The 22249-nt window shown below is 43.5% G+C and overlaps 2 protein-coding genes and 1 pseudogene across 2 annotated transcripts; 2 read left to right on the forward strand and 1 right to left on the reverse strand.

The window, feature by feature from the left end:
• Positions 1 to 12399: 12399 nt before the first annotated feature.
• On the forward strand, positions 12400 to 14332 carry LOC134185363 (uncharacterized protein K02A2.6-like; annotated as a pseudogene).
• A 255-nt stretch (positions 14333 to 14587) lies between these two features.
• Positions 14588 to 14914, reverse strand: LOC134185364 (putative ATP-dependent DNA helicase Q1). The gene has a single exon (XM_062653143.1). It carries the CDS (start codon positions 14912 to 14914, stop codon positions 14588 to 14590), a length of 327 nt encoding a protein of 108 aa, XP_062509127.1.
• A 1096-nt stretch (positions 14915 to 16010) lies between these two features.
• Positions 16011 to 16641, forward strand: LOC134186237 (uncharacterized). Its single transcript, XM_062654150.1, has one exon. It carries the CDS (start codon positions 16046 to 16048, stop codon positions 16547 to 16549), a length of 504 nt encoding a protein of 167 aa, XP_062510134.1. The 5' UTR covers positions 16011 to 16045; the 3' UTR covers positions 16550 to 16641.
• Positions 16642 to 22249: the final 5608 nt, after the last annotated feature.

The raw sequence follows: 22249 nt of genomic DNA on the forward strand, positions 1-22249 counted from the left end.
TGCGCGCATCAATGGGTAAGGACAGATTGTCTCACCTTGCTCTCCTTCACAACCACTACAATGTACCAATAGATTTTAACAACGTAGTCGATTATTATGTTCGCCTTCACCCTCGCAGACTCGAACGTGACTCGGTACTGTTACACTAATGTTTTCTGCTAACTCTAAGTCTTACATATACAATTATGAATACAGTACGTATTATTAGATAATGCCCGCGCAATTGCAAATAAAATTATGTGAATCAAGTATACAAACGCAATTTTAACCATGTTTCCAAAGTGGTGAATCCACAAAAAAACTTTAGCGCAGTGCGATTACATTTAATTGAAACCACATAGACTTTGTTGGCAAATTCACCCCCACTCCTGCGACCAGCTTACGAGCCTGGACAACCAATACTTTATGACAGAGCTCGACTTGGGCTAAAGCGTTTGTCTGCGTCTTTTAATTAACTCCAACGACACGACAGTATAATTCTCTACTCCGACAAACCAAATAATTAGACTGATAAGACCCCAATCAGACTGTTAGCCAGACAGCCAGACTTTTATTTGACATACTATTAGTACTGGACACACCAAAATAACTTTCTCGATTAATAATAAAAATATTTTTTCGACTAAGACTGTCGACATCTAGCCTAATAACTACAGTAGACAGTCAGACTATTGACCAACCCACCGTTGTCACTCTAGTCAGACCAACTAGTTAGACCAGTAGATTATAACAGAGCTCGACTCGGGCTTAGTCTTAAAAAAGCCCTCCGTCTGCGCCTTTTGACTCTAACGACACGACAGTATGATTTTCTCCTATGACCAACCAAAAATTATTAAACTGACAAGACCTCAATCAAACTGTTAGCCAGACAGTCAGACTTTCATCTGACATACTATTAGTACTAGACACACACAATAATTTTTTCGATTAATTTCTGGGCTTAGTCAACTACTATAACCGATTCATGCCTAATCTTGCCAACGTCTTAGCACCCTTGTATATCAGTTAGTTTGCAACGAGGGCAAAATGGAAATGGACTAAAAGCAGAGCAAGATCTTTGAAGAAGCAAAGCAACAGTTGATATCTACGAGAGTATTGGCTCCCTATGATCCGGTCAAGCACCTGGTGTCGGCTTGTGATGTCTCACTATATGGTTTGGGAAGCATATTGTCATACAAGATGGAGGATGGGAGCAAACGCCCAATTGCATTCGCCTCATGCTCACTGAATGACACAGAGAAAAAATATCTAAATGTTGACAAAGAAGGGTTAGCCCTAGCTGGTATTTGGTATCCAAAAGTTCCACAAGTATATTTTCAGGAGAAACATCACATTGCTCACAGATCACAAACCACTTTTGGGTTTACTCGAGGCAGAAAAAGGTATTCCAGCCACGATAGTGCATGGGCCAAGGTCAAAAAAAGGCTTCAGAAAACAAGTCCCATTCCACCCTCGTGAAGACACACGTTTCTCATCACCAAATGATAGACATGTCCAAGTACAGCATTTCTGCACTTTCCCTCCGTTGCGAAAAGTGTCCGTTTAGCTGTAATTAAATATTTTAATTTAAGCAGCGCCGACGGTCCGTTGTCCGATGTTGCACCATGCGTAGTAGCATTCAAAAGACGTTTGGGAACTAAGTAAATTATATTCTACACCAAAGTCAGCCCAATATTGCATTTCTAATTTAGTAATACCACATTTCTTACATAAAACTCTCAAAATCGGCAGCTATGTGTCGTTGTGATATTTACGCTGTCAATCCCCCGTCTGACGATACGCTGCTATCTCAACTTAATTAATTCTCAGCAGTATCATCACTATCACTATCATCATCGTCGCCGTCTTCGCCGTCGTCATCATCATCAATAGGAGCATTATGAATATCTACAGCTTTGGTGTCGTCCTCTCCCTGGTCACAGTTACTGCAATTCTCGCATCGACAGATTTCTGTACACTGCTGTTCATTTTTAAAACAACCGCAGCGATTGCTGTTGCAAGCAGTTTTGCAACTGCAGTTAAGTACTTCTAGAATTTGCATCTGGTGCTGGGGTAGGCTCATCCACTTGATTTCTATTTTCCTGTCCATACACAATCCAACCGTGTCCATTACAACTTCCGACGGCAGGAAAGGCTTGGAGAGCATGTATCCAAATGTAGGCTTGGTAGTTGGTCCGTTTGACGTGCAGTGACAGGGCATCGGCTGTTGGGGGGAGGCTCTGGCACGCAGGAGCCTTAGCACAAAACATTTTTTACCTTGCTTCATTAATAGATGTGCAGTTCTGTTGTCCATACAATCGACAAACAAACAATTCGCAACTTTTTTGAGTCTCTAACGAGCATTGAGGGGTTACTCCTAGTCCTGCCATGCCTGCCTGAATTGTACGATCATTTATTAGAATTTCAAAAGACCGCTTTTTGCCTTCCCACCATAGAATGCACTCGTAGTATCGCAACCAGTGAATGCATGATATCCTGGAAGAGAGCTGCGTATTTCTGTTCCAAGCGCGTGGGCTAGTCTCGACAAATGCACGAAACACCGCCGGTCCTTGATACCCGTTAGCCACAGTAACTGAACATGACGAAAAACATCCAAAGAGGCTGCATATATGCCAATGACAGCAACGTCAGTGTCTGGAGATTTGATGATGGTAGTTGATTCTCTAGATTGTGCAGCGTGTAGGACTCCTCATGAGAGCACGTTAGCTCAAGAATTTCTGACCGCGATACCTGTTCACCTTCGGTAGATGTCAAGCGGACACAACCGGTTCCGGAACAAACGCAAAAATTGATGTTTTTGAGCATCATACCGTAGCAAGAAAAAAGTCCACTCGTTTACTAAAAAGTCCAACAGAGCACTCTTGTTGTTTCCAGAGCTTAGGTACTTCTTCCACTGCTTGGAACATCGCTGAGACGCATTAATAATATGGGAAACAATAACGTCGGTGGAGGCACGCTTGCTGCGCTCTGCGTCTTTGATGGATACAGATGTATAGCGATCTATGACAAAGTCAACACGAGAAAGCTGATCGTGGTCACGAGTACCTAATACTGAGCGAAGAATTTGAAAAGCAAGATCTCGAGAAGTGCCTGTAGGCCTAGTAAGTGATTGAATGCTAGCCATTGCGTCGACTAGCAGTGCTGATCTGCCAATGTTTTCTACCGGGGAGCCATAGCTTTCCAAGAGAGGCAGTAAAGAAAACTTGGTTGTTTTATTCAAATTACCTTGCGGTGAAGCCAAATTCAATGGCATTGGACTTAAGGAAAACGAAAAGACCATCCGCAAGTCAAGATTCCTACTCGTGAAAATTGCCAACATTCGTGAAAAGAATCTCCTGTCAGCCTTTATTGCTACACGACGAGAATTAGCTCTGACTGTGACTGTCTTGGCCATCGATGAGAAAGTTTTCAGCTTCAACTTTTGCAGCTTGTCAAAAAATCCAACACTGCCACTACACAAGCGTTCATGAACAAACTTCTCGGCATGTGTGTTTCCTATTTGGTACGCTTGCAAGAGGTCGTTCGCAACATCAGGTGGAGCCATTATTCCAGATGAAATGTTCACAACGCAGCTTGACGCCTCAAATGGGTTAGACCAACATTCAAGCGTACCAACTACACTCTGAACATTGTCTTCGTCTCGCTTTATTCGCGTCAAATTTTTGTGTCGCTTGCTTCTGTCAGACTCTTTTGAAATGCCCGCCTAACTGTGGCACACCGCAGTTATGGCTGCACGGTCATGTGCTGTGGCGATCCACATCTGAACGGCTCCGCATCTCAGACTACTACCAATAACTCCTCCTTTGGTTTTAGTATCGCGATTTATAGATTGTTCAATGGCCATGTCATCAGGTATTTGTGCGAAGACGTTATGAGACCTCTGGACAGCAAACTCTCCTGCTTCTAACAGAGCGTGAGCATCCGGATGAGTTTCTGCAAGAGAGACCATGTCGTACCAGTAGACAGTGAGATACCGACCGCAGTTTGTTCTGTCGTATGCAAACATCCATGGTATCATGTCGTGAAAGCATTGCAAGTGGAGAGACCAGTCTCCAATCCGAGTGGAACGAACAAACTGCAGCAGTAGTTCAATCACATAGCAGTACGACATCTAAAACGCTGCCGTCTGTCCGCAATCAGAATCGGTGAACCTCATGTACGCAGATTGTATACATTGAAACTGTTTTGAAGACATCATTTCTGCATAAATGGTCTTTGAGGGACTCGGTCGTAACTCTTGCAGTGACGGACGCAGCTCTAAAGGGCTTGTCGATCGGGTAGGCTAGTAGAGTCTTCAAACGCTTGCCAGCTTAAGCGTTGAAATGCTTCGTATAACACTTTGTGGACGCGCATAGCACGGTTGTAGTGCTTTCCCGATATTACACCTACACACAAATTAAAAAATTTCTTAATAGTAGGATAATCTACGGAAAAGCCGTGTTATCGATTTTTACCCTTTACGGCACTTGAACCAACCAACCCAGATTCAATGATGATATCTCTAAGACCAGCGTCATCGTGCCTCTTACCTATGACAGCTAAGTAAGTAGTACAAATGTGGAATGACCCATCCTTAGTACAATTCTCTTGTAAGCATCCGGATTTTTCCAGACTATTTCCTTAGCCTTTGCATAAATTGCTTGGTCTAGTGTAGCAATCGCAGACTATTGATGAATTCGATCCGCTTTGGCGATGCACTGTTTTAAAAGTTTACAAACAGTCGAAAGTTCAATTGGCGACGCATTGATAACCGGTAAGTACCCAATAATCGAACGAGAAGGAATGTCGTGCTCGTGAAGAATCACATTAAACCCTGACCAGCCAGGAACAGTTTGAGGGCTGTCTGAATCACGACGAATAATTTGACTACACGTGGATGATAGACGAGCCATAACAAATGCCAACTCCTCCGCACTCCTTGGAGTCCTACATACGCCAAAAATCTGATCTGGTATTTCAATGCTGGTAACCGCGGGTCCACAACGTCGTCCACCGCTGTAAGTGAAGGCATCACCAGAATATACGTGAATAGACCGTTGTCGTTTGCAACTATGTATAGACTGCTCTGCAGACTTGCTCTGCCTACACATTAGGACTTCCAAGTCAGGAAGCGAACGCTGAACAATAATACCATTGGTACAATGAGTGGTTCCCAACCCAGTCAAAGTTTCTTCCTGCAAGTCATTGCTGTAATAACAGAATATAGCAGGACGAGATAAGTCGATATTTTGAGGAATAAAACTGTCGCAGTTTTGTTCCTCAGACGCGTTAGCTACTGCTAAGGCAGTGTCAAGTTCAAGGACCTGACTGTATGCCACGCCGTGTCCAAACCTGTTCAGTAACCCTATCACTTGCGCACTCCCAGTCACATATCGAACCGCCATTGGCAAGGCCAAGTGCTTAGGTGGTTTTACTGAGCCTTTATGGTGCAATACACAATGTCTTGTTCTACAGAAGAGACTTGACGAGCGACTCTTTCGGAAACGTTGACGGTGTCAGATGAGCTAAAGTCAAAATCGCCATCCTCTCCACCTATGACCCAACAAAGAAAATTGTAAAGATGCACAGGTAATTCCATACCACATTCAAGCAAATCCGTCGCTCGTGGTGGCCAAGGCAAATTGTTGCGAATATCGAAAATGCTCTCGCGAATAAGAAATTGCTGTGTGAAACAGCTCTCGTTGACAAGTTGATGTTGACACGTGTTGTGGACCAGATGGAAGTGGTGAGCTGAATGTAGCACTGTCCAAGTCTTCCACAGAACTCTGACTGAGAGGCACACTACTATTGTCGTCTATTAAATGTACAAAATTGATTACCTCGGAAATAGAAGTATTGGGACCGTACACAACATCTGACATGCCAAAGCCATCCGGCCTGTAGAATTGTATGATATCATTGAAACGGTGACGCAAACGATGCTTCGGTTTCTCAGTACGGTATTTAGCATTTTCTATGCCACTGTTCCCTAACAATGTGTTGTAATTGGAGCAAATGTCTACCATTGTGCGGACAAATTTATTTGAAAACAGTAGAGGTTCTACATTGGCACACAGTGTGTTAAAGACCTTCGTGTAGATTTCATTACATTCCACGGGAGAGTCTTCGATATACTTCAGAGCTCTTGGATTGGTGTATTGCCTCTAACACGATCGGTGATACACCACATCTGATGCAACAGCATCAAAGTCGTCTGCAAAGCATTGGGTCAACCGTTCGTCTTGTCTCAAATCGATGGCACGAAGAAGAGCTTCCGGTTTAATCTGCTCGCATTTGGTCAGAGGTTCCATCTTTCGGCGATTAGTTGACATTTTCTTTTGCTTCTGGCATATGACACACATTGCAAATTAGTGACCAGATTCCTCGAGGAAGCAGTTGCTCTTGTCACTCGATTAAATGTTGCAGACACAACGAGAATAAAGTGCATACAGCCTACGCCACATTATATAGCTATTCGTTGCGGTATCACCTAGTGTAAATAAAGCAGCATCACATTACCGATCCTTATTCCTAGTAGCGTTACATCAGTCTAGATCCTTGTTATTCTTCCAATGTCCGCCTCCTTGTAGACATCCTTTTACGTGATAGTCCGTTCGTAGAAACAAGAAACATCCGTTTTTGTTCTATCTAGATTCGGTGAGGATATGCTACTAAAGTATGTACAAATATACCGTGTACAAAGGTTAGAAGCGAAACGAAGTTGCGTTCACACTAGAGCAGCCTTGACTCAAGAGCACTGGAAGATATAGGCGAAAATATTGTACATGTACATCTAGCTAGCTAACGGAGTCGCTTGACTAGCTATGAACGTAGGTGTGAATACAGCTGAGTTTAAACAAGACTTCGCAGACGAGGATATAAGGCTATTTGGCACTCAGTGTAAACGCACTAGAAGTCTTTGCTGACGACGGCAAGAGAAACAGTATTGCTGCTAACGCACGTTAGTGCAGAGACTTGAGCGCAATCTGTTCGTGTTTGTCCAGTCTCTCGTTATGTTTTGAACAGCTGCTGTCTAAATACTCATACATCTTCTTCAAGTTAATGTTATGCTTATAAATGCTAGAAAACAGAGTCTGCCCTTGGAGTACAGAGCGTACTCGCGGTCAAAACCAAAAATAAGCAAATGCAACCGAACGGACAACATTCGCGAAGAGAGACAAGTAAAGAAATGCTATAAATAGATTCCTCTAACGTTTCGTAAAAAGAAATGTGTGTCTTCACGTGGGTGATGGTAACTTCGTCTTTCTGGGGCCTGGCCCACAGACTAGAGGTGCTAGATGAGATTTCATCCAGGCTTCTGCAACCAACTCTATTACCATCTTCATGTCCACTGTCTTCAAGAAGTCAATAATTGATGTTCCCATCTCATCTGCTATGATTAGTCTGCGAAGCAGCTTTCTCCTATATCGACGCTTCATAGATTCTAAAACACCTTGATCCATTGGTTGGATAAGAGATGTCACATTAGGAGGAAGGAACTTGGCAACAATGTTTCCATTAGCACTAACCAACTCCTCAGAGTCAAGGTGGGCTGAAAAATTGTCGATAAGAAGGACTGCCTTAGGATTCAGACCATCTGATGAAAGTTTCTCCTTGACATAGGGAACAAAATTCTTGTGGAACCATTTCTTGAAAAGAAAAGATGTCATCCAAGCGTTTCGTTGACCTGAGTAGTAAGCATGGAGCAAGTCAGTCGTAATGTTCCTAAAGCACCTTGGTCTTTGTGCTTTGCCAATGAATTGCAGTGGAAGTTTGATAGTTCCTGAAGCATTAGAACAAGCAGAAACTGTCACCCTATCTTTTGACTTCTTGTACCCATCTGCTGACTTTTCAAACGATGCTGCCAGGGTCCTGGTTGGCAACAAGCGAAAGCACAGTCCAGTTTCATTACAGTTAAAAACTTGATGTAAAAAGAGATTCTCATTTTGAACAAACGATTAGAAAGTGGAACGAACGTCTTCAGCAGCTTCATCATTAGCAGACAGTTTCTCACCTTGAACTGAAAGACTTCTTATTCCATGCCTCCCACAAAACCGCCATTGCCATCCTGAACTAGCTGTAAATTTGGTGTCCTCACCATTCATTTTCTTGTTAAACCAGACTGCTTTCTCGCAGAGCATCGCACCAGTGATCGGCATACCTTCCATTCTTTTCTGTTGAAACCATACGTAAACAGCTTTGTCTAATTCTGAGTCATCCGCTACTCGCATGACTTTTGCTGGTCGGAACATTCCCATTTCTACCATGTCTTTCTTATACGAAAGAATCTTTTCTTTATTGTGTCTGATGTCAGATATCGTTGCCCTACCTACGTTATACTTCTGGGCGATCGCAGTTAGGGATGATGCCTCGAACAGGTGGAGAATATCCACGTTCTCGTCTATGGTAAGAACTGTACGCCTAAGCCGCTTCTTTGATGAATCGCACTCATCTTTTTCTGTCATAACTCCCCCAACGTGTGCGGCGCTCGACTCCCGCGAGGTTTCTCCGCTTGTGCAGAGGAGGTTAGTGACGTCATTTCCTTTTCAGACAAGTGTTTGAATACGCGAGGGTTCGGATAACCGAGGTTTGGATAACCGAGGTTATACTGTGCTGCTTCGACTGGCTCCACAGAAGACACGGTACATTCCAAACACACCCCAAGAGGATCACACAGACCAGATGTTTGTGACACGAAGTCAGTCAAGTACGTCAAGCGCCTTTGATGTTATTTGCTAAGTCACGTGACCATTACAAAGTCCCGTTTCTTAGGGCTCATATGAAATCATAGGAATGTACACCAATTGCAACAACTTACTATGATCACCACTATTGATCGCCCGGATATTACATCATACACAGTATGATCCGTATAGTTATAGCAGCTTACCTGCGCAAACGCCGTACAAACAAAAAGCAGAAGACATGTCGCGGACAGTAGCAAGAATTCCTTCTTTTTGCCGTGAACGAACGCCCACAACAAGAACTGTTCTTTATAAGGAATAGCGAAACATGCCTTTGAAGCCCGGATAATCATAACAAAAATTGTAAAGCGCGCTATAGGTTTGATAACGCGCACTAAATAAAATCATTGATATCAATAATGTATTAATTAAGGTAACAAAAATTTTTAAAATCAAATTTGGGAGACAGTCAGCGCCTTTCTAAAAAGCTCAGGTTTGTCTAAAACCATTACCGGTAGAGTCCCGTATCTAGTTTTGGATAACGGCTACATTCGAACGCGAGATCTTGGTCCAACGCAATTGTCTAAGGATGAAATATAGCGCAACAATGAGGCGTTAGGTAACTATTCTTGATCCGTGACAATCAATGGATTTGGCTCGTTCTAGCGAGAACGACTTGACTAAACGTAAACCACGCCCTTCCTCTAGATTTGGACAAATACCTCTAGTTTCGGATGGCCTCTCGTGCAGAGCTACCAAAGCACAGACACAAACCGAATCTATTTGTTGCAGTAGCCTAACATCTCATCTTACAAAAAATCGTTTGGACAGCGTCGTCGTGTTCCGTACGTAGCCGTGGTAGTCGTCAGAGTTGAGTGAAGTTACGCCCTCTAGTTCGGATGGCCAAAACACGCTAGATCGTCATTTTACGAGCAAATTTAGACACTCTGTAAAGAGTTTGAGCATTTCGAGCATAGAATCTCGACGTCTAGTGTCAAGTAATTACCTCGTGTTTTCTCGGTCTGTACTTAGTCTGTACTGATTTACTTTACAATACAACCCGTAGCTTGGAACGGATGTTACATGGTGACAGGAGTGGGTTTCTCAGCAGTTACCGTTGCCAGCCCCGATGGAATTTAGCGGCAACCTAGCCATTGAGTGGAAAAGATGGCGCCAACGCTTTGAAATCTACCTAACAGCATACGGTCGACAACAATCTACTGACAAGGTAAAAGTCTCTCTCCTTCTTCATGCGCTTGGATCCAAAGGCATCGAGATCTACAATACATTCACTGCGACGGAGGAGGAGCAGACGAGTTTCCCAGCCGTACTACAAAAGTTTCACAATCATTTCGTACCAAACTGAATATCACATACGAACGTCACCGATTCTTCACCCTGTAGTAGTTGTAATACGGGGTAGACATACGGGGACTGGAGAGGAAGCTAGGATCACTCTTAAATAGATCTTCAAGACGTTACATGGTACCAGGAGTGGGGTCATGACCGAGCAACTACGTCCACCGCCGCCTCTTGATTTTGAGTCCTGTCAGCAGGGCCCCGTTTGAAAAGCCTGGAGAAAGCGATTCATGGTCAATTTGACAGCAAGCGACAACGACGAAGCGTCAGAAAAAAGAAGTCGCTTTTACTTCATGCCTTGGGTCCCGAGGCCATCGACATTAGCGAGACATTCCTTTTTACGAAGGATGACGGGGAAAAGAAGGATCCAACGTTCGACGAGTTGGTGGCGAGATTCGACGCACATTACTTGCCACGTGTGAATGTCACGTTCGAACGCCATCAGTTCTTTACGCGCAATCAAGAGCCCGGCGAGTCGGTCGATTGCTATATTACGGCACTTCGGAAGCTGGCCCAGACATGCGAGTTCGGTGAGATACGAGATTCGTTGGTGCCTGATCGTTTCATTTGTGGACTATCGATGGTGGTGGTAAAGGAGAAATTGCTTGCAATGCCGAACATTACATTGGAAACAGCTATCGATAAGTGCAAAGCTGCAGGCCTCTTTAAGGATCAAATTCGAATTATCGATGCACCGGCAGACGAAGAAGTGGCAGATGTCAAAGCATCAGGAAAAACACCAGTGGTGCACGGCTCAGCTTCTGCAGGAGCAGCGGCAAAAGCGAATGCGTCACGTGGCAGATGCACCCGTTGCGGTTACAATCATGGGAGCATACGCTGCCCCGCGATGGGTAAGACGTGCCGCATCTGTAAAGGTGTCGGCACTTTGGAGTGATGTGCCGCAGCTCACCCGCCGACGTACAGGTCCAGCCTGTGTACACAGAAGATACTCAAGAGGAGATGGCACATACCGACGACATTGTACATGCTGTTGGTCTCTTGGTTATAGAGGATGAGGGGGAAGCAAAGGCGAGATCCATCGAGGAGACACTTCATATCGGAACGATTGAGGGTGACGGCGCTGCTTGGATGACAGAAGTGTTGACAAATGGAAGCCCTATACGTTATAAATTAGATACCGGCGCTCAAGCGAATATTCTCCTGTATGCAGTGTACAGGCAAATGACAAGCCGTCTGAAATTACTCAAGGCAACAACGCGGATTTTTGCTTATGGAGCGGTATCGCCGATATCAGTAGCAGGGCAATGTGTGTGCGAGGTGTCGGTACAGGGTGGGATTTCTCGGAAGTTGAGATTCTATGTGTTGGCGGCCAACGTCAAGGCGGTGCCGTTGCTGGGGCTCACGGCTTGCGATCGGCTGGATTTTATTCGCCAAGGAGGAGCAGGGATGGCAGATGTCGGAAGTGTGTCAACGTTTTCTGATGACCCGGTTGTGGGCCAATATTTGGATCTATTTGAAGGTGCAGGCAAACTCTTAGGGGCACAATATAGCATCAAGTTACGAGAGAACGCTCTACCAGTGGCTTTAGCAGCGGCACGTCGATTGGCATACCCTCAATATCGAAAGGTTGAAGAAGAATTGAAACAAATGCAGCGACTGGACGTAATTGAGAAGGTGAGCGAACCATCGGAATGGTGCAGTCCAATGGTTGTCGTACATAAGAGAGATGCAACAGTGAGGATATGTGTCGACTATGGGAAACTGAATGAGTTTGTACAGCGAGAGCACTATCATTTACCAACAGCAGAGGAGATCTTTGCCAAAATGAAAGGTGCTAAGTACTTCTCTACCCTCGATGCGAAGGCTGGATTTTGGCAAATTCCACTGGATCCTACTAGTTCAGCACTGACGGCGTTTATCACCCCTTTCGGACGCTTTCGTTTTAAACGGCTTCTATTCGGACTATCATCAGGACCGGAAGTATTCCACAGAACTATGCATCACATTTTGTCAGGTCTTGAAGGAGTCGATTGCTTTATTGACGATGTGATTATTTGGGGATCCACCAGGGAGGAGCATGATCAGTGGGTACGCCGTGTCCTGGAACGATTGAGAGATAAAGAAGTCAAGTTGCAGGCGGCCAAGTGCAAGTTCCGTCTTAAGAAAGTGACATATTACGGTCATATCTTGTCAATGGAAGGGATCAAAGTGAGTCCACAGAAGGTGCAAGCAATTACACAAATGCAGTGTCCAGAAAACAAAGATGACCTTCGTCGATTTCTGGGCTTAGTCGCATATGTTGCAAAATCTTTGGAGAACAAAGCACACCTCAGCTCCGTTACGTGAGCTATTGAAAGATGACGTGCCTTGGTGTTGGAATGCAGTTCACGAAGAAGCGTTGCAGCAGCTGAAGAAGATGATTACGACCGCACCGGTGTTAGCCTATTATTCGCCGCACGTAAGAACAGTGGTGTCACCGGATGCATCTTCATTTGGAATTGGCGCGGTACTCTTTCAGGTACAAGAGGATGGACGTCGGGCACCAGTTACGTATATTTCCAGGTCATTGTCAGCCAATGAACAACGCTTTTCTCAGATAGAGAAAAAAGCAATGGCAATGGCATGGGCTTGTGAAAAGTTGCACTGTTATGTCTTTGGCACAGAACAGCCATTTCTTATTGAGACGGATAATCGTCCCTTGGAATCGATAATGAATCGACAGAGTATTGACGAATGTCCACCGAGATTGATGCGGTTGAAACTCCGCATGATGAGGTACTGTTTCCGAGTGGAATATGTCCTGGGCAAGAAGCTGGCGGTAGCAGATGCCTTGTCGAGAGCTCCGGTTGAAGAAACAGACAATGAAATTGCTAGTCTAGTAGAGAAGCATGTGCAGATATTTGAAGACGCATTACAAGGGTCGGATAAGCAAATTCAGAGACTGAGAGATGAAACGGGAAAGGATCCCCAGTTGACTGCTCTTTTAGAGTGCTTGCGCTTGGGGTGGCCTCGCACGCAAAAGGAGCTTTGACATGACATACAGAAATTTTGGGAAAGTCGTCATTTGCTGACAGAACTTACAGGACTAATTTTGCGAGGAGTGAAAATGGTGATTCCCAAGTCCATGAGGGCGGAAATGCTACAGAGGGCACACGAAGGTCACCTTGGTGTCGTCAAGACGCTTTCCCAGGTTAGAGAAGTCATCTGGTGGCCCAGAATGTCCAATGCTATTCGACAGACGATCAGGCATTGTGAAACGTGGATGGAATTTCGACCTCAGCAAAGAAAAAGCCTTTGCAGCCGACTCAGTTGCCTCAAGGGCCCTGGGATAAGGTGGCAATTGACTTGTTCGAATTGGAAAATGTGCAATATCTGCTGAGTGTCGATTACTATTCACGATTCCCGGACATACGTACATTGTCTTCAACTAAAGCAGAAACAGTCATTTCAGCTTTGAAAGATATTTTTCGTGTCATGGCATCCCGCGTGTGGTGATAAGTGATAATGGCCCGCAATTTTCGTGTCATCAGTTTCATGGTTTTGCAGAACAATATGGATTCCATCATGTCACATCATCGCCAAGGCACCCTCAGAGTAATGAACTCGTGAAGAGGGGGGTTCAAACAGTAAAAGGATTGTTGAAGAAGGCACAGCAATCGGGAGGGGATTTCCAGTTGGCGTGGTCTCGTGTAGCCAGACCCCTTTTCGCAGCGTCCTCCCCGACGAAATGGGGTCTGGTGAACGGCCTTTGATGTCGCTGTGTGCCGCGTAGCCAGAAATCAGCTATCTAAAGACCGGATTTTGTTTCTTAAGCGCTTCACTAAAGACCAGACTGGTATGCACGCAGTGCAATCCTATCTCATTAGCTTCTCTTGTTTCGTAGAGAACAATTCGAAGACTACAGCTAGAGTCGTTGCTGTTTGTGAAATCTTCATGTTTACAGCAGCAATTAAACGCGGCTGCGGGAACGTTGACGTCTACAGGCTGCGATTTCATGCAGCCATGATCGACGTCGTACGATCTAGCGTTCGTTGTGTGCGCTCGTGTCACAACGGAGACTGAATGCGAACGTACTGGATGGATGCGAACGTACTCGGTGCTGTTTGCTGTTTTTTGACGTCTAAAGCGACCGCAGACAGTCCAGAGTGAGCGATGTCTGGAAGAGCTTGGAGCTGAATGACGTCATCGAAACAAGATGAGTCGTCTTTCTGTGTTTGGGTAATCATTTCATGTGTTTTGTGCTTTGCTTTGGTGAACACATACAGCAGCAACCAGGAAGAGACCACGTTGACAGAAATGCTGGACGTCCCAAGGTGGTACAAATTCGATGTGTTGTTTGGAAGAGCTAGATATTACGCATGTTCCTGCTGCGTAATTTCCAGAGTATGTGGAGCTTCAGGGAGACTACTTCCATCCAACTGTTTTCTCTTGCTCAACAAGGTGATAGCATCTGGTGGTTTCATCAAACACAAAAGCATGTCCACATGTCAGACAGGTATGTTTCATTGCATGATTTATGATCATGCATGCAGCGCTACATGATCGAGAATTCTAGACAGTTATTACAACATGCAGTTATTTATTTTCACTGGAAGGTCAAAGGTTCAGCAGTTACCATAGTCACAACTAAGTACACAAACGTCACAACAACCACATCCTTTTCCTGCACTGTCTTCACTACCAGCAAATAAAAAATCAGCAAATAAGCACTTCCTACGACAAGTTGTAATATTTTGTCCATACTTCTTCATCGAGGATGAAACTGTCCTGTGCAGATGTCCATATACAAGCAGTGCAGTTGCTGTCAAGCCATCTCTTCCAGCTTGCCCAGTCTCTTGGACATAATCTTCAATGAGTCTTGGAGGACTCCAATGAACAATCCATCTAATGTTGGGAATGTCAACACCCATCCCAAATGCTGTTGTAGCCATCAGAACTCTCAATGTGCAGTCTACTTTACTAAACGACATCAAAATTTTTTCTTTCATCTCGACTGTGGAGGCCCTCGAATACATATCAACTAGACGAAATTCTTGCAAATCAATACAATCTGATGGAAATGTAAAGTGGGATCCCAATTTTGATCTGAGCTGAAGATACAGTGACCAACTGTTGTCTATTTAGTACAAAAGATGTAGTAAAAATACTCTAGACTAGCTATACAAGGACTACCATATAAGTATATCTATGAATTAATACATGATGATCATGCAGTATACGCATGCAGTGATGATCGTTACGTAAAGGTTACTCAGGGCCAGGCAGATATCATATAATGTATAAAGGTAAGTAGTAGAGACTTGCGTGTTCCACAGATTGACATGCAGTGCCAGAAGTGAAGTCTGCAACCCAAGCTGCTTCCATTCATATTACTCCAATCACAACGTGGTCTCTTCCTGGTCGCTACTGTATGTGTTCACCAAAGCAAAGCACAAAACACATGAAATGATTACCCAAACACAGAAAGACGACTCATCTTGTTTCGATGACGTCATGCAGCTCCAAGCTCTTCCAGACATCGCTCACTCTGGACTGTCTGCGGTCGCTTTAGACGTCAAATAACAGCAAACAGCACCGAGTACGTTCGCATCCATCCGGTACGTTCGCATTCAGTCTCCGTTGTGACACGAGCGCACACAACGAACGCTAGATCGTACGACGTCGATCATGGCTGCATGAAATCGCAGCCTGTAGACGTCAACGTTCCCGCGGCCGCGTTTAATCTCTGCTGTAAACATGCAGATTTCACAAACAGCAACGACTCTAGCTGTATAGTCTTCGAATTGTTCTCTACGAAACAAGAGAAGCTGATGAGATAGGATTGCACTGCTTGCATACCAGTCTGGTCTTTAGTGAAGCGCTTAAGAAACAAAATCCGGTCTTTAGATAGCCGATTTCTGGCTACGCGGCACACAGCGACATCAAAGGCCGTTCACCAGACCCCATTTCGTCGGGAAGGACGCGGCGAAAAGAGGTCTGGCTACGCGAGACTACAGTTGGCGTTGCTGGCGTATAGAACAGCTCCACAAGAAACGACCGGTATATCCCCTGCACAGTTGCTGATGGGAAGGCAACTGAGGACAACCCTTCCGGCGACGAGTGTGCAACTGCGGCCGGTTGTGGTGAATTCCCAACAAGTCCAACAGCGGGATGGCCTTCAAAAACAACGGCAAAAGAAGAACTTTGATGCGCGTCACGGATGTCGGGAGTTGCAGCCACTGCAACGAAACGATCACGTTTTAGTATGGGATACGAGAACACGTAGGTGGCGGATCCCAGCAGTAGTGATGACAGTAATTAATCCCAGGTCGTACGTAGTCAAGTTGGCGGGTGGGGGCCAAATCAGACGAAACCGACAACAACTGCAGTTGAGACCAAGTGACACCTGCAAAAGAGTCGAGGACATCCAGGAGATGGTGGAAGAAGATGAACAAGAGGAGGAGCAGGTGGGAAATGCTAACACAGATAAGCAGGCACAAGAACAACAGGAACAGATCAACAGAACTAGGTCGGGCGGGCAAGTCCGGGAACCTGGATGGAAGAAGGACTATGTTTGCTATAACTAACTAGGACGTTTATGGGAGGACGGGGGGATGTAGTAGTAGTAATACGGGGTAGACATACGGGGACTAGACGGGAAGCTAAGATCACTCTTAAATAGATCTACTAGACGTTACAAACTCCCTTTTTAGGACCTCCAATGTCTTCTCTGCCGGCTTCTCTGGCGCAACCAAGTTACGCAGTAGTCCATACGTCTTTGGACCTATCAGTGAAAGGAATACGGCCACCTTCCGCCCGTCAGCAACAGCATTCGCTTGGAAAAATAATTCCATCCGCTCTTGCTACGCGGCCCAGGATGGACGAAATGGTCACGCACCCGCCAGTCAAATTTTAATTTGACATTCAATTTTCAATTTGTTTCAAAAATTGAATATGGAATGGACGAATTGGCCACGCAAATTCAAAATTTAATATTTAATTTTTAAATTAAATTGATTATTAAATTTAACATTGAAAATTGAACTAACGTACTTGCAATTTCAATATTCCATTGCATTGAAAAAGGAAATTGGTTAAAAATTAAGTATGTTTTTAATATTCATTTTAATCCGCAAATAATTATAGTCTGTCGATCAATCAATTTTTAATTTTCAATAGAATTGAATATTGAAATTGCAAGCAACTTCTAGGGTGCGTGACCATTTCGTCCATTCCATTTTCAATTTCCGGCAACAATTGAATATTGAATTAGAAATTGAAATTGCCTACAAGTTGCTTGCAATTTCAATATTCAATTCTATTAAAAATTAAAAATTGATTGATCGACGGACTATAATTATTTGCGGATTAAAATGAATATTGAAAACATACTTAATTTCTAACCAATTTCCTTTTTCAATGCGATTGAATATTGAAATTGCAAGCACGTTAGTTCAATTTTCAATATTAAATTCAATATTCAATTTAATTTAAAAATTAAATATTAAATTTTGAATTTGCGTGGCCAATTCGTCCATTCCATTTTTAATTTTTGAGACAAATTGAAAATTGAATGTCAAATTAAAAATTGACTGGCGTTGCTTGCTCTTACAATATTCCATTACATTGAAAATAGAAATTGATTGAAGACCAATTGTCATTTCAATATTCGTTTACTTTGCAAATAGATTCAATCTTTCCATCCGTCCAATTTTCGTAAATTATGAATATTAGATTAGAGCCTCCGATGCAATTTTCTTTCTCCGTACTAAATGTAAATAGAAAGTTACCCGCAGCTGCTAGCGCGAGCCATATCTCATAAACGGTATAATGACACCGCGCGGGCGGTCGACGGTGACTTCAATATTCAATTCTATTGAAAGACGAAAGTTGCGTCTAGCTTAGCCACGCCCAGCCACGCCTCTGGCACGCATGCAATGTAATGCAATTAAGAGATGCATGGGAAAGCCTCAACTGGCACGCGACCGACCTCTCACAACAAGTCGGTAAGCACTTGCACCTGGTTCTCGTCAACCGTCACGCTCAATCGTGAGACATTCCTTGCGGCAATGAGCGAGGGACGCCCTTGGCATGGAGGCACGCGTCTAGGGCATCTAGAATCAACGAGATCAACGTCTAGCCTACACTGAAAAGTTGACGTCTAGTCGATTTGGAAAGACTTCAAGCAACTATCTAGCTAGAGGACATTTGCGTGGATTATCTAGACCACGCCTCTAAACATCTGACGGGGAAGCCCCAGCCAGTATCTATCATCTGACGATATAACGGCACGTCGTGCATTCTCTCCACTCTCGATCTCCATGGACGAAGTTGACGAAGATTTTGTTCGGAAGCGAGTCGAAGAGGGTAATAGTCATGCTGTCATCAGTGAAGAATTAATTACAGACGATGTTTCCAGGACTTCGGGGACTTAGCGAACGATCTGTTCGACGTTTCTGTACAGACAGAGGCCTAGGTCGACGTTGTTCTCTGACTAAAGAGGAACTAGAACGCCGCGTGTCTGACGCCGTAAGCGAGGTGAGCACTAGCTATATATCTCTAGGTAGCTGGCTGCATGCTCATTAGAGTTAGATTAGGTCATGATTTGCTCATGATCACTATAGCTAGGTCATGATTGTACACTGCATGTATACTGTGTGCATGGCCTATAATTCCTGTATGTATATTAATATTGACTTTGACAGGTCGGACCATCTTGCATCTTCAGATCGTCAAAAAGCAAGAAGAAGGCAATGGCTACACAATGCAAGTCAAAGTCTAAGATTTCTCGTACTTGCAGGCGGTCACCAGTAAATTTTTGATTTTTTTCTTTGACTTTTACAAAATAATATCACTATACATATTTTAACTGCTAATACGGTCTTGTTTCAATATCATTTTACGTCAAAATTGTAACATGGTGGCACCTAAATATTATATACTCGTGATCAGTTATAACTCTTGATCACAGAATGTCATCGCTGTAGTTTGTCTTCTTTAGTCTTTCTAACTTTTCTTTGTAATGAAAGCTTGCATATGTCCATTTAATTAATTAATATATATATATATATATATATATATATATATATATATATTAATCTCATTGCATATCTTTTGGGAACTGTCTATTATTTATATCAATATGTTCATTATGTTAGAAACTGCAGAGAAGATCTTCAGTTTTAGAGATGTCCACAATTTTGAGCGACGAACAAAAGAAGACGTACGCTAGTGCCACGAAACTGGAATTGATGTCGTCAGAAGTCTCTGAAATAGCAGTGATAACGAGCCACCCTCTGAGGGAGCCTCCACTGCTGGACGTTCACAACTCCTGGTCCGACCTCTTCCATGGAGAGCCATTGGAGCAACAAAGGAGTTTGAGTTTTTGGACAGAAAGTACGCCAGAAGGCAGACTCAGAGAGGAACGCGGTACCAAGAGTAAACGGAGCTCCATCTACCAGAACACGTCCGGGAATGACATTGTACCAGAATGGGCTATAGAAGACTTCTGCTAATTATAATACGTTTGATTTTAATATATGTCAAAGAACACGGACATATAGAGCTAGATCATTCAAATTTGCTGTTAACATTGTTGTCCATTGCCAAAGTTTGTTGAACTAGAGAAATAAATCACATAACAATTAATGTCAATCACCTGGTTAGTGTGTCTTAAGACTACCTATAGCTCATATTTGGAAAAATCTGTACAGAAACGTCGAACAGATCGTTCGCTAAGTCCCCGAAGTCCTGGAAACATCGTCTGTAATTCTTCACTGATGACAGCATGACTATTACCCTCTTCGACTCGCTTCCGAACAAAATCTTCGTCAACTTCGTCCATGGAGATCGAGAGTGGAGAGAATGCACGACGTGCCGTTATATCGTCAGATGATAGATACTGGCTGGGGCTTCCCCGTCAGATGTTTAGAGGCGTGGTCTAGATAATCCACGCAAATGTCCTCTAGCTAGATAGTTGCTTGAAGTCTTTCTAAATCGACCAGACGTCAACTTTCCAGTGTAGGCTAGACGTTGATCTCGTTGATTCTAGATGCCCTAGACGCGTGCCTCCATGCCAAGGGCGTCCCTCGCTCATCGCCGCAAGGAATGTCTCACGATTGAGCGTGACGGTTGACGAGAGCCAGGTGCAAGTGCTTACCGACTTGTTGTGAGAGGTCGGTCGCGTGCCAGTTGAGGCTTTCCTTGCATCTCTTAATTGCATTACATTGCATGCGTGCCAGAGGCGTGGCTGGGCGTGGCTAAGCTAGACGCAACTTTCGTCTTTCAATAGAATTGAATATTGAAGTCACCGGCGACCGCCCGCGCGGTGTCATTATACCGTTTATGAGATATGGCTCGCGCTAGCAGCTGCGGGTAACTTTCTATTTACATTTAGTACGGAGAAAGAAAATTGCATCGGAGGCTCTAATCTAATATTCATAATTTACGAAAATTGGACGGATGGAAAGATTGAATCTATTTGCAAAGTAAACGAATATTGAAATGACAATTGGTCTTCAATCAATTTCTATTTTCAATGTAATGGAATATTGTAAGAGCAAGCAACGCCAGTCAATTTTTAATTTGACATTCAATTTTCAATTTGTCTCAAAAATTAAAAATGGAATGGACGAATTGGCCACGCAAATTCAAAATTTAATATTTAATTTTTAAATTAAATTGAATAATGAATTTAATATTGAAAATTGAACTAACGTGCTTGCAATTTCAATATTCAATTGCATTGAAAAAGGAAATTGGTTAGAAATTAAATGTGTTTTCAATATTCATTTTAATCCGCAAATAATTATAGTCCGTCGATCAATCAATTTTCAATTTTTAATAGAATTGAATATTGAAATTGCAAGCAACTTGTAGGCAATTTTCAATTTCTAATTCAATATTCAATTGTTGCCGGAAATTGAAAATGGAATGGACGAAATGGTCACGCACCTTCTAGGCTATTTTCAATTTCTAATTCAATATTTAATTGTTGCCGGAAATTGAAAATGGAACGGACGAAATGGTCACGCACCGTCCAGTCTTCCTTTTCGTGATCAAATTGAAAATGGAATGGACGAAATGGTCACGCGCCGTCCACTCTTCCTTTTCGTGATCAAATTCGCCTATCTTTTCTATAGGCGTTAAGCGTTGAGGAGCGTCCTGTTCGGCCATTTCAATCCCAGCTCTCGTAGCCATTGTTGTGTCGTTGGGCACGCGTTAGAGACACAATATCTGTTAATCTATTCAACGCACACTACTCTCGCTACTGTACTACTGTAACTGTTACAATCATAGACACGCACTTTATAGTTATGCACTACGTCATCTACTATTAATATACGACAACTTGAACTACCAATTATGTTAAGAAGATCTAAGCGGATTTGCAAACTACCCAGGCGACTGCATGATTACGTTCTGGAACCACACGATGGGGAGGATAGTGATCTAGTATATTGATACTCTGTATTGCGTAGTGCACGTTACTTTGATAAAGCACGCTATTCATTGGGTTCTACAAAGTAGACACACACAATAAATCAGACACTCTTGTGTTACGCTCACTCGGCTGTCGTGTTGCTACACGCGCCACCTTACAGCTGCATCACTTGTTTTCCTATTTACAGGAAGGCCTTGGTTTTAGCAGGACAGTTGCTAGTTCCAGACTCAGCCAGAATTCGTTTTGCTAACAAGAGCAAACAGACTTTGTTGTTTCCCCTCAAGCTTATTTGGCACTGCATCTTTATCCGTGGCCTTCATTGTCTTTGGTGGTAGCGGTGTCGGTTGGTCTGACTTGTCTCGAGCTCTTGTTGCAGAAGGCAATAGACATTTACTTTCAGTACACTACTAAAATCACACTCACTACTGTCGTTGCTACTAGGGCATTTTGACTGATTGCTAGCAGGCACTACAGGAACAAAGTGATTCGTGCGTAGAAATGGTTGGTGTAGCAGTGCGGCAGAGGCACACGACCACATGATGTGTACAGTTTTTGTGGCAACTCCTAGCCTTAGCGAAAACACGCCCTGTAGAAAGTGGCGATATCCTTCTACTCATGCATACCAGGAGCGTGCTGATATAGACAAAGTACCATTGCATCATAGTGTCTGAGTGGTTGTCTCCGGGCAACCAAGCACCAATTATTTGGGTGTCCGAAAAAATATTTGGTACGAATTTGTCAGACACTGAATTATCAAAATCAGACATGATGACTTGACCAATCTCACAACTGCAACAATTTTGGGATGTAGTATCTAGAAAGCTGCCCAGATTCATATCATCAA

The sequence above is a fragment of the Corticium candelabrum genome, chromosome 10 (assembly GCF_963422355.1).
Source record: "Corticium candelabrum chromosome 10, ooCorCand1.1, whole genome shotgun sequence".
In the NCBI taxonomy this organism is placed as follows: Eukaryota; Metazoa; Porifera; class Homoscleromorpha; order Homosclerophorida; family Plakinidae; genus Corticium; species Corticium candelabrum.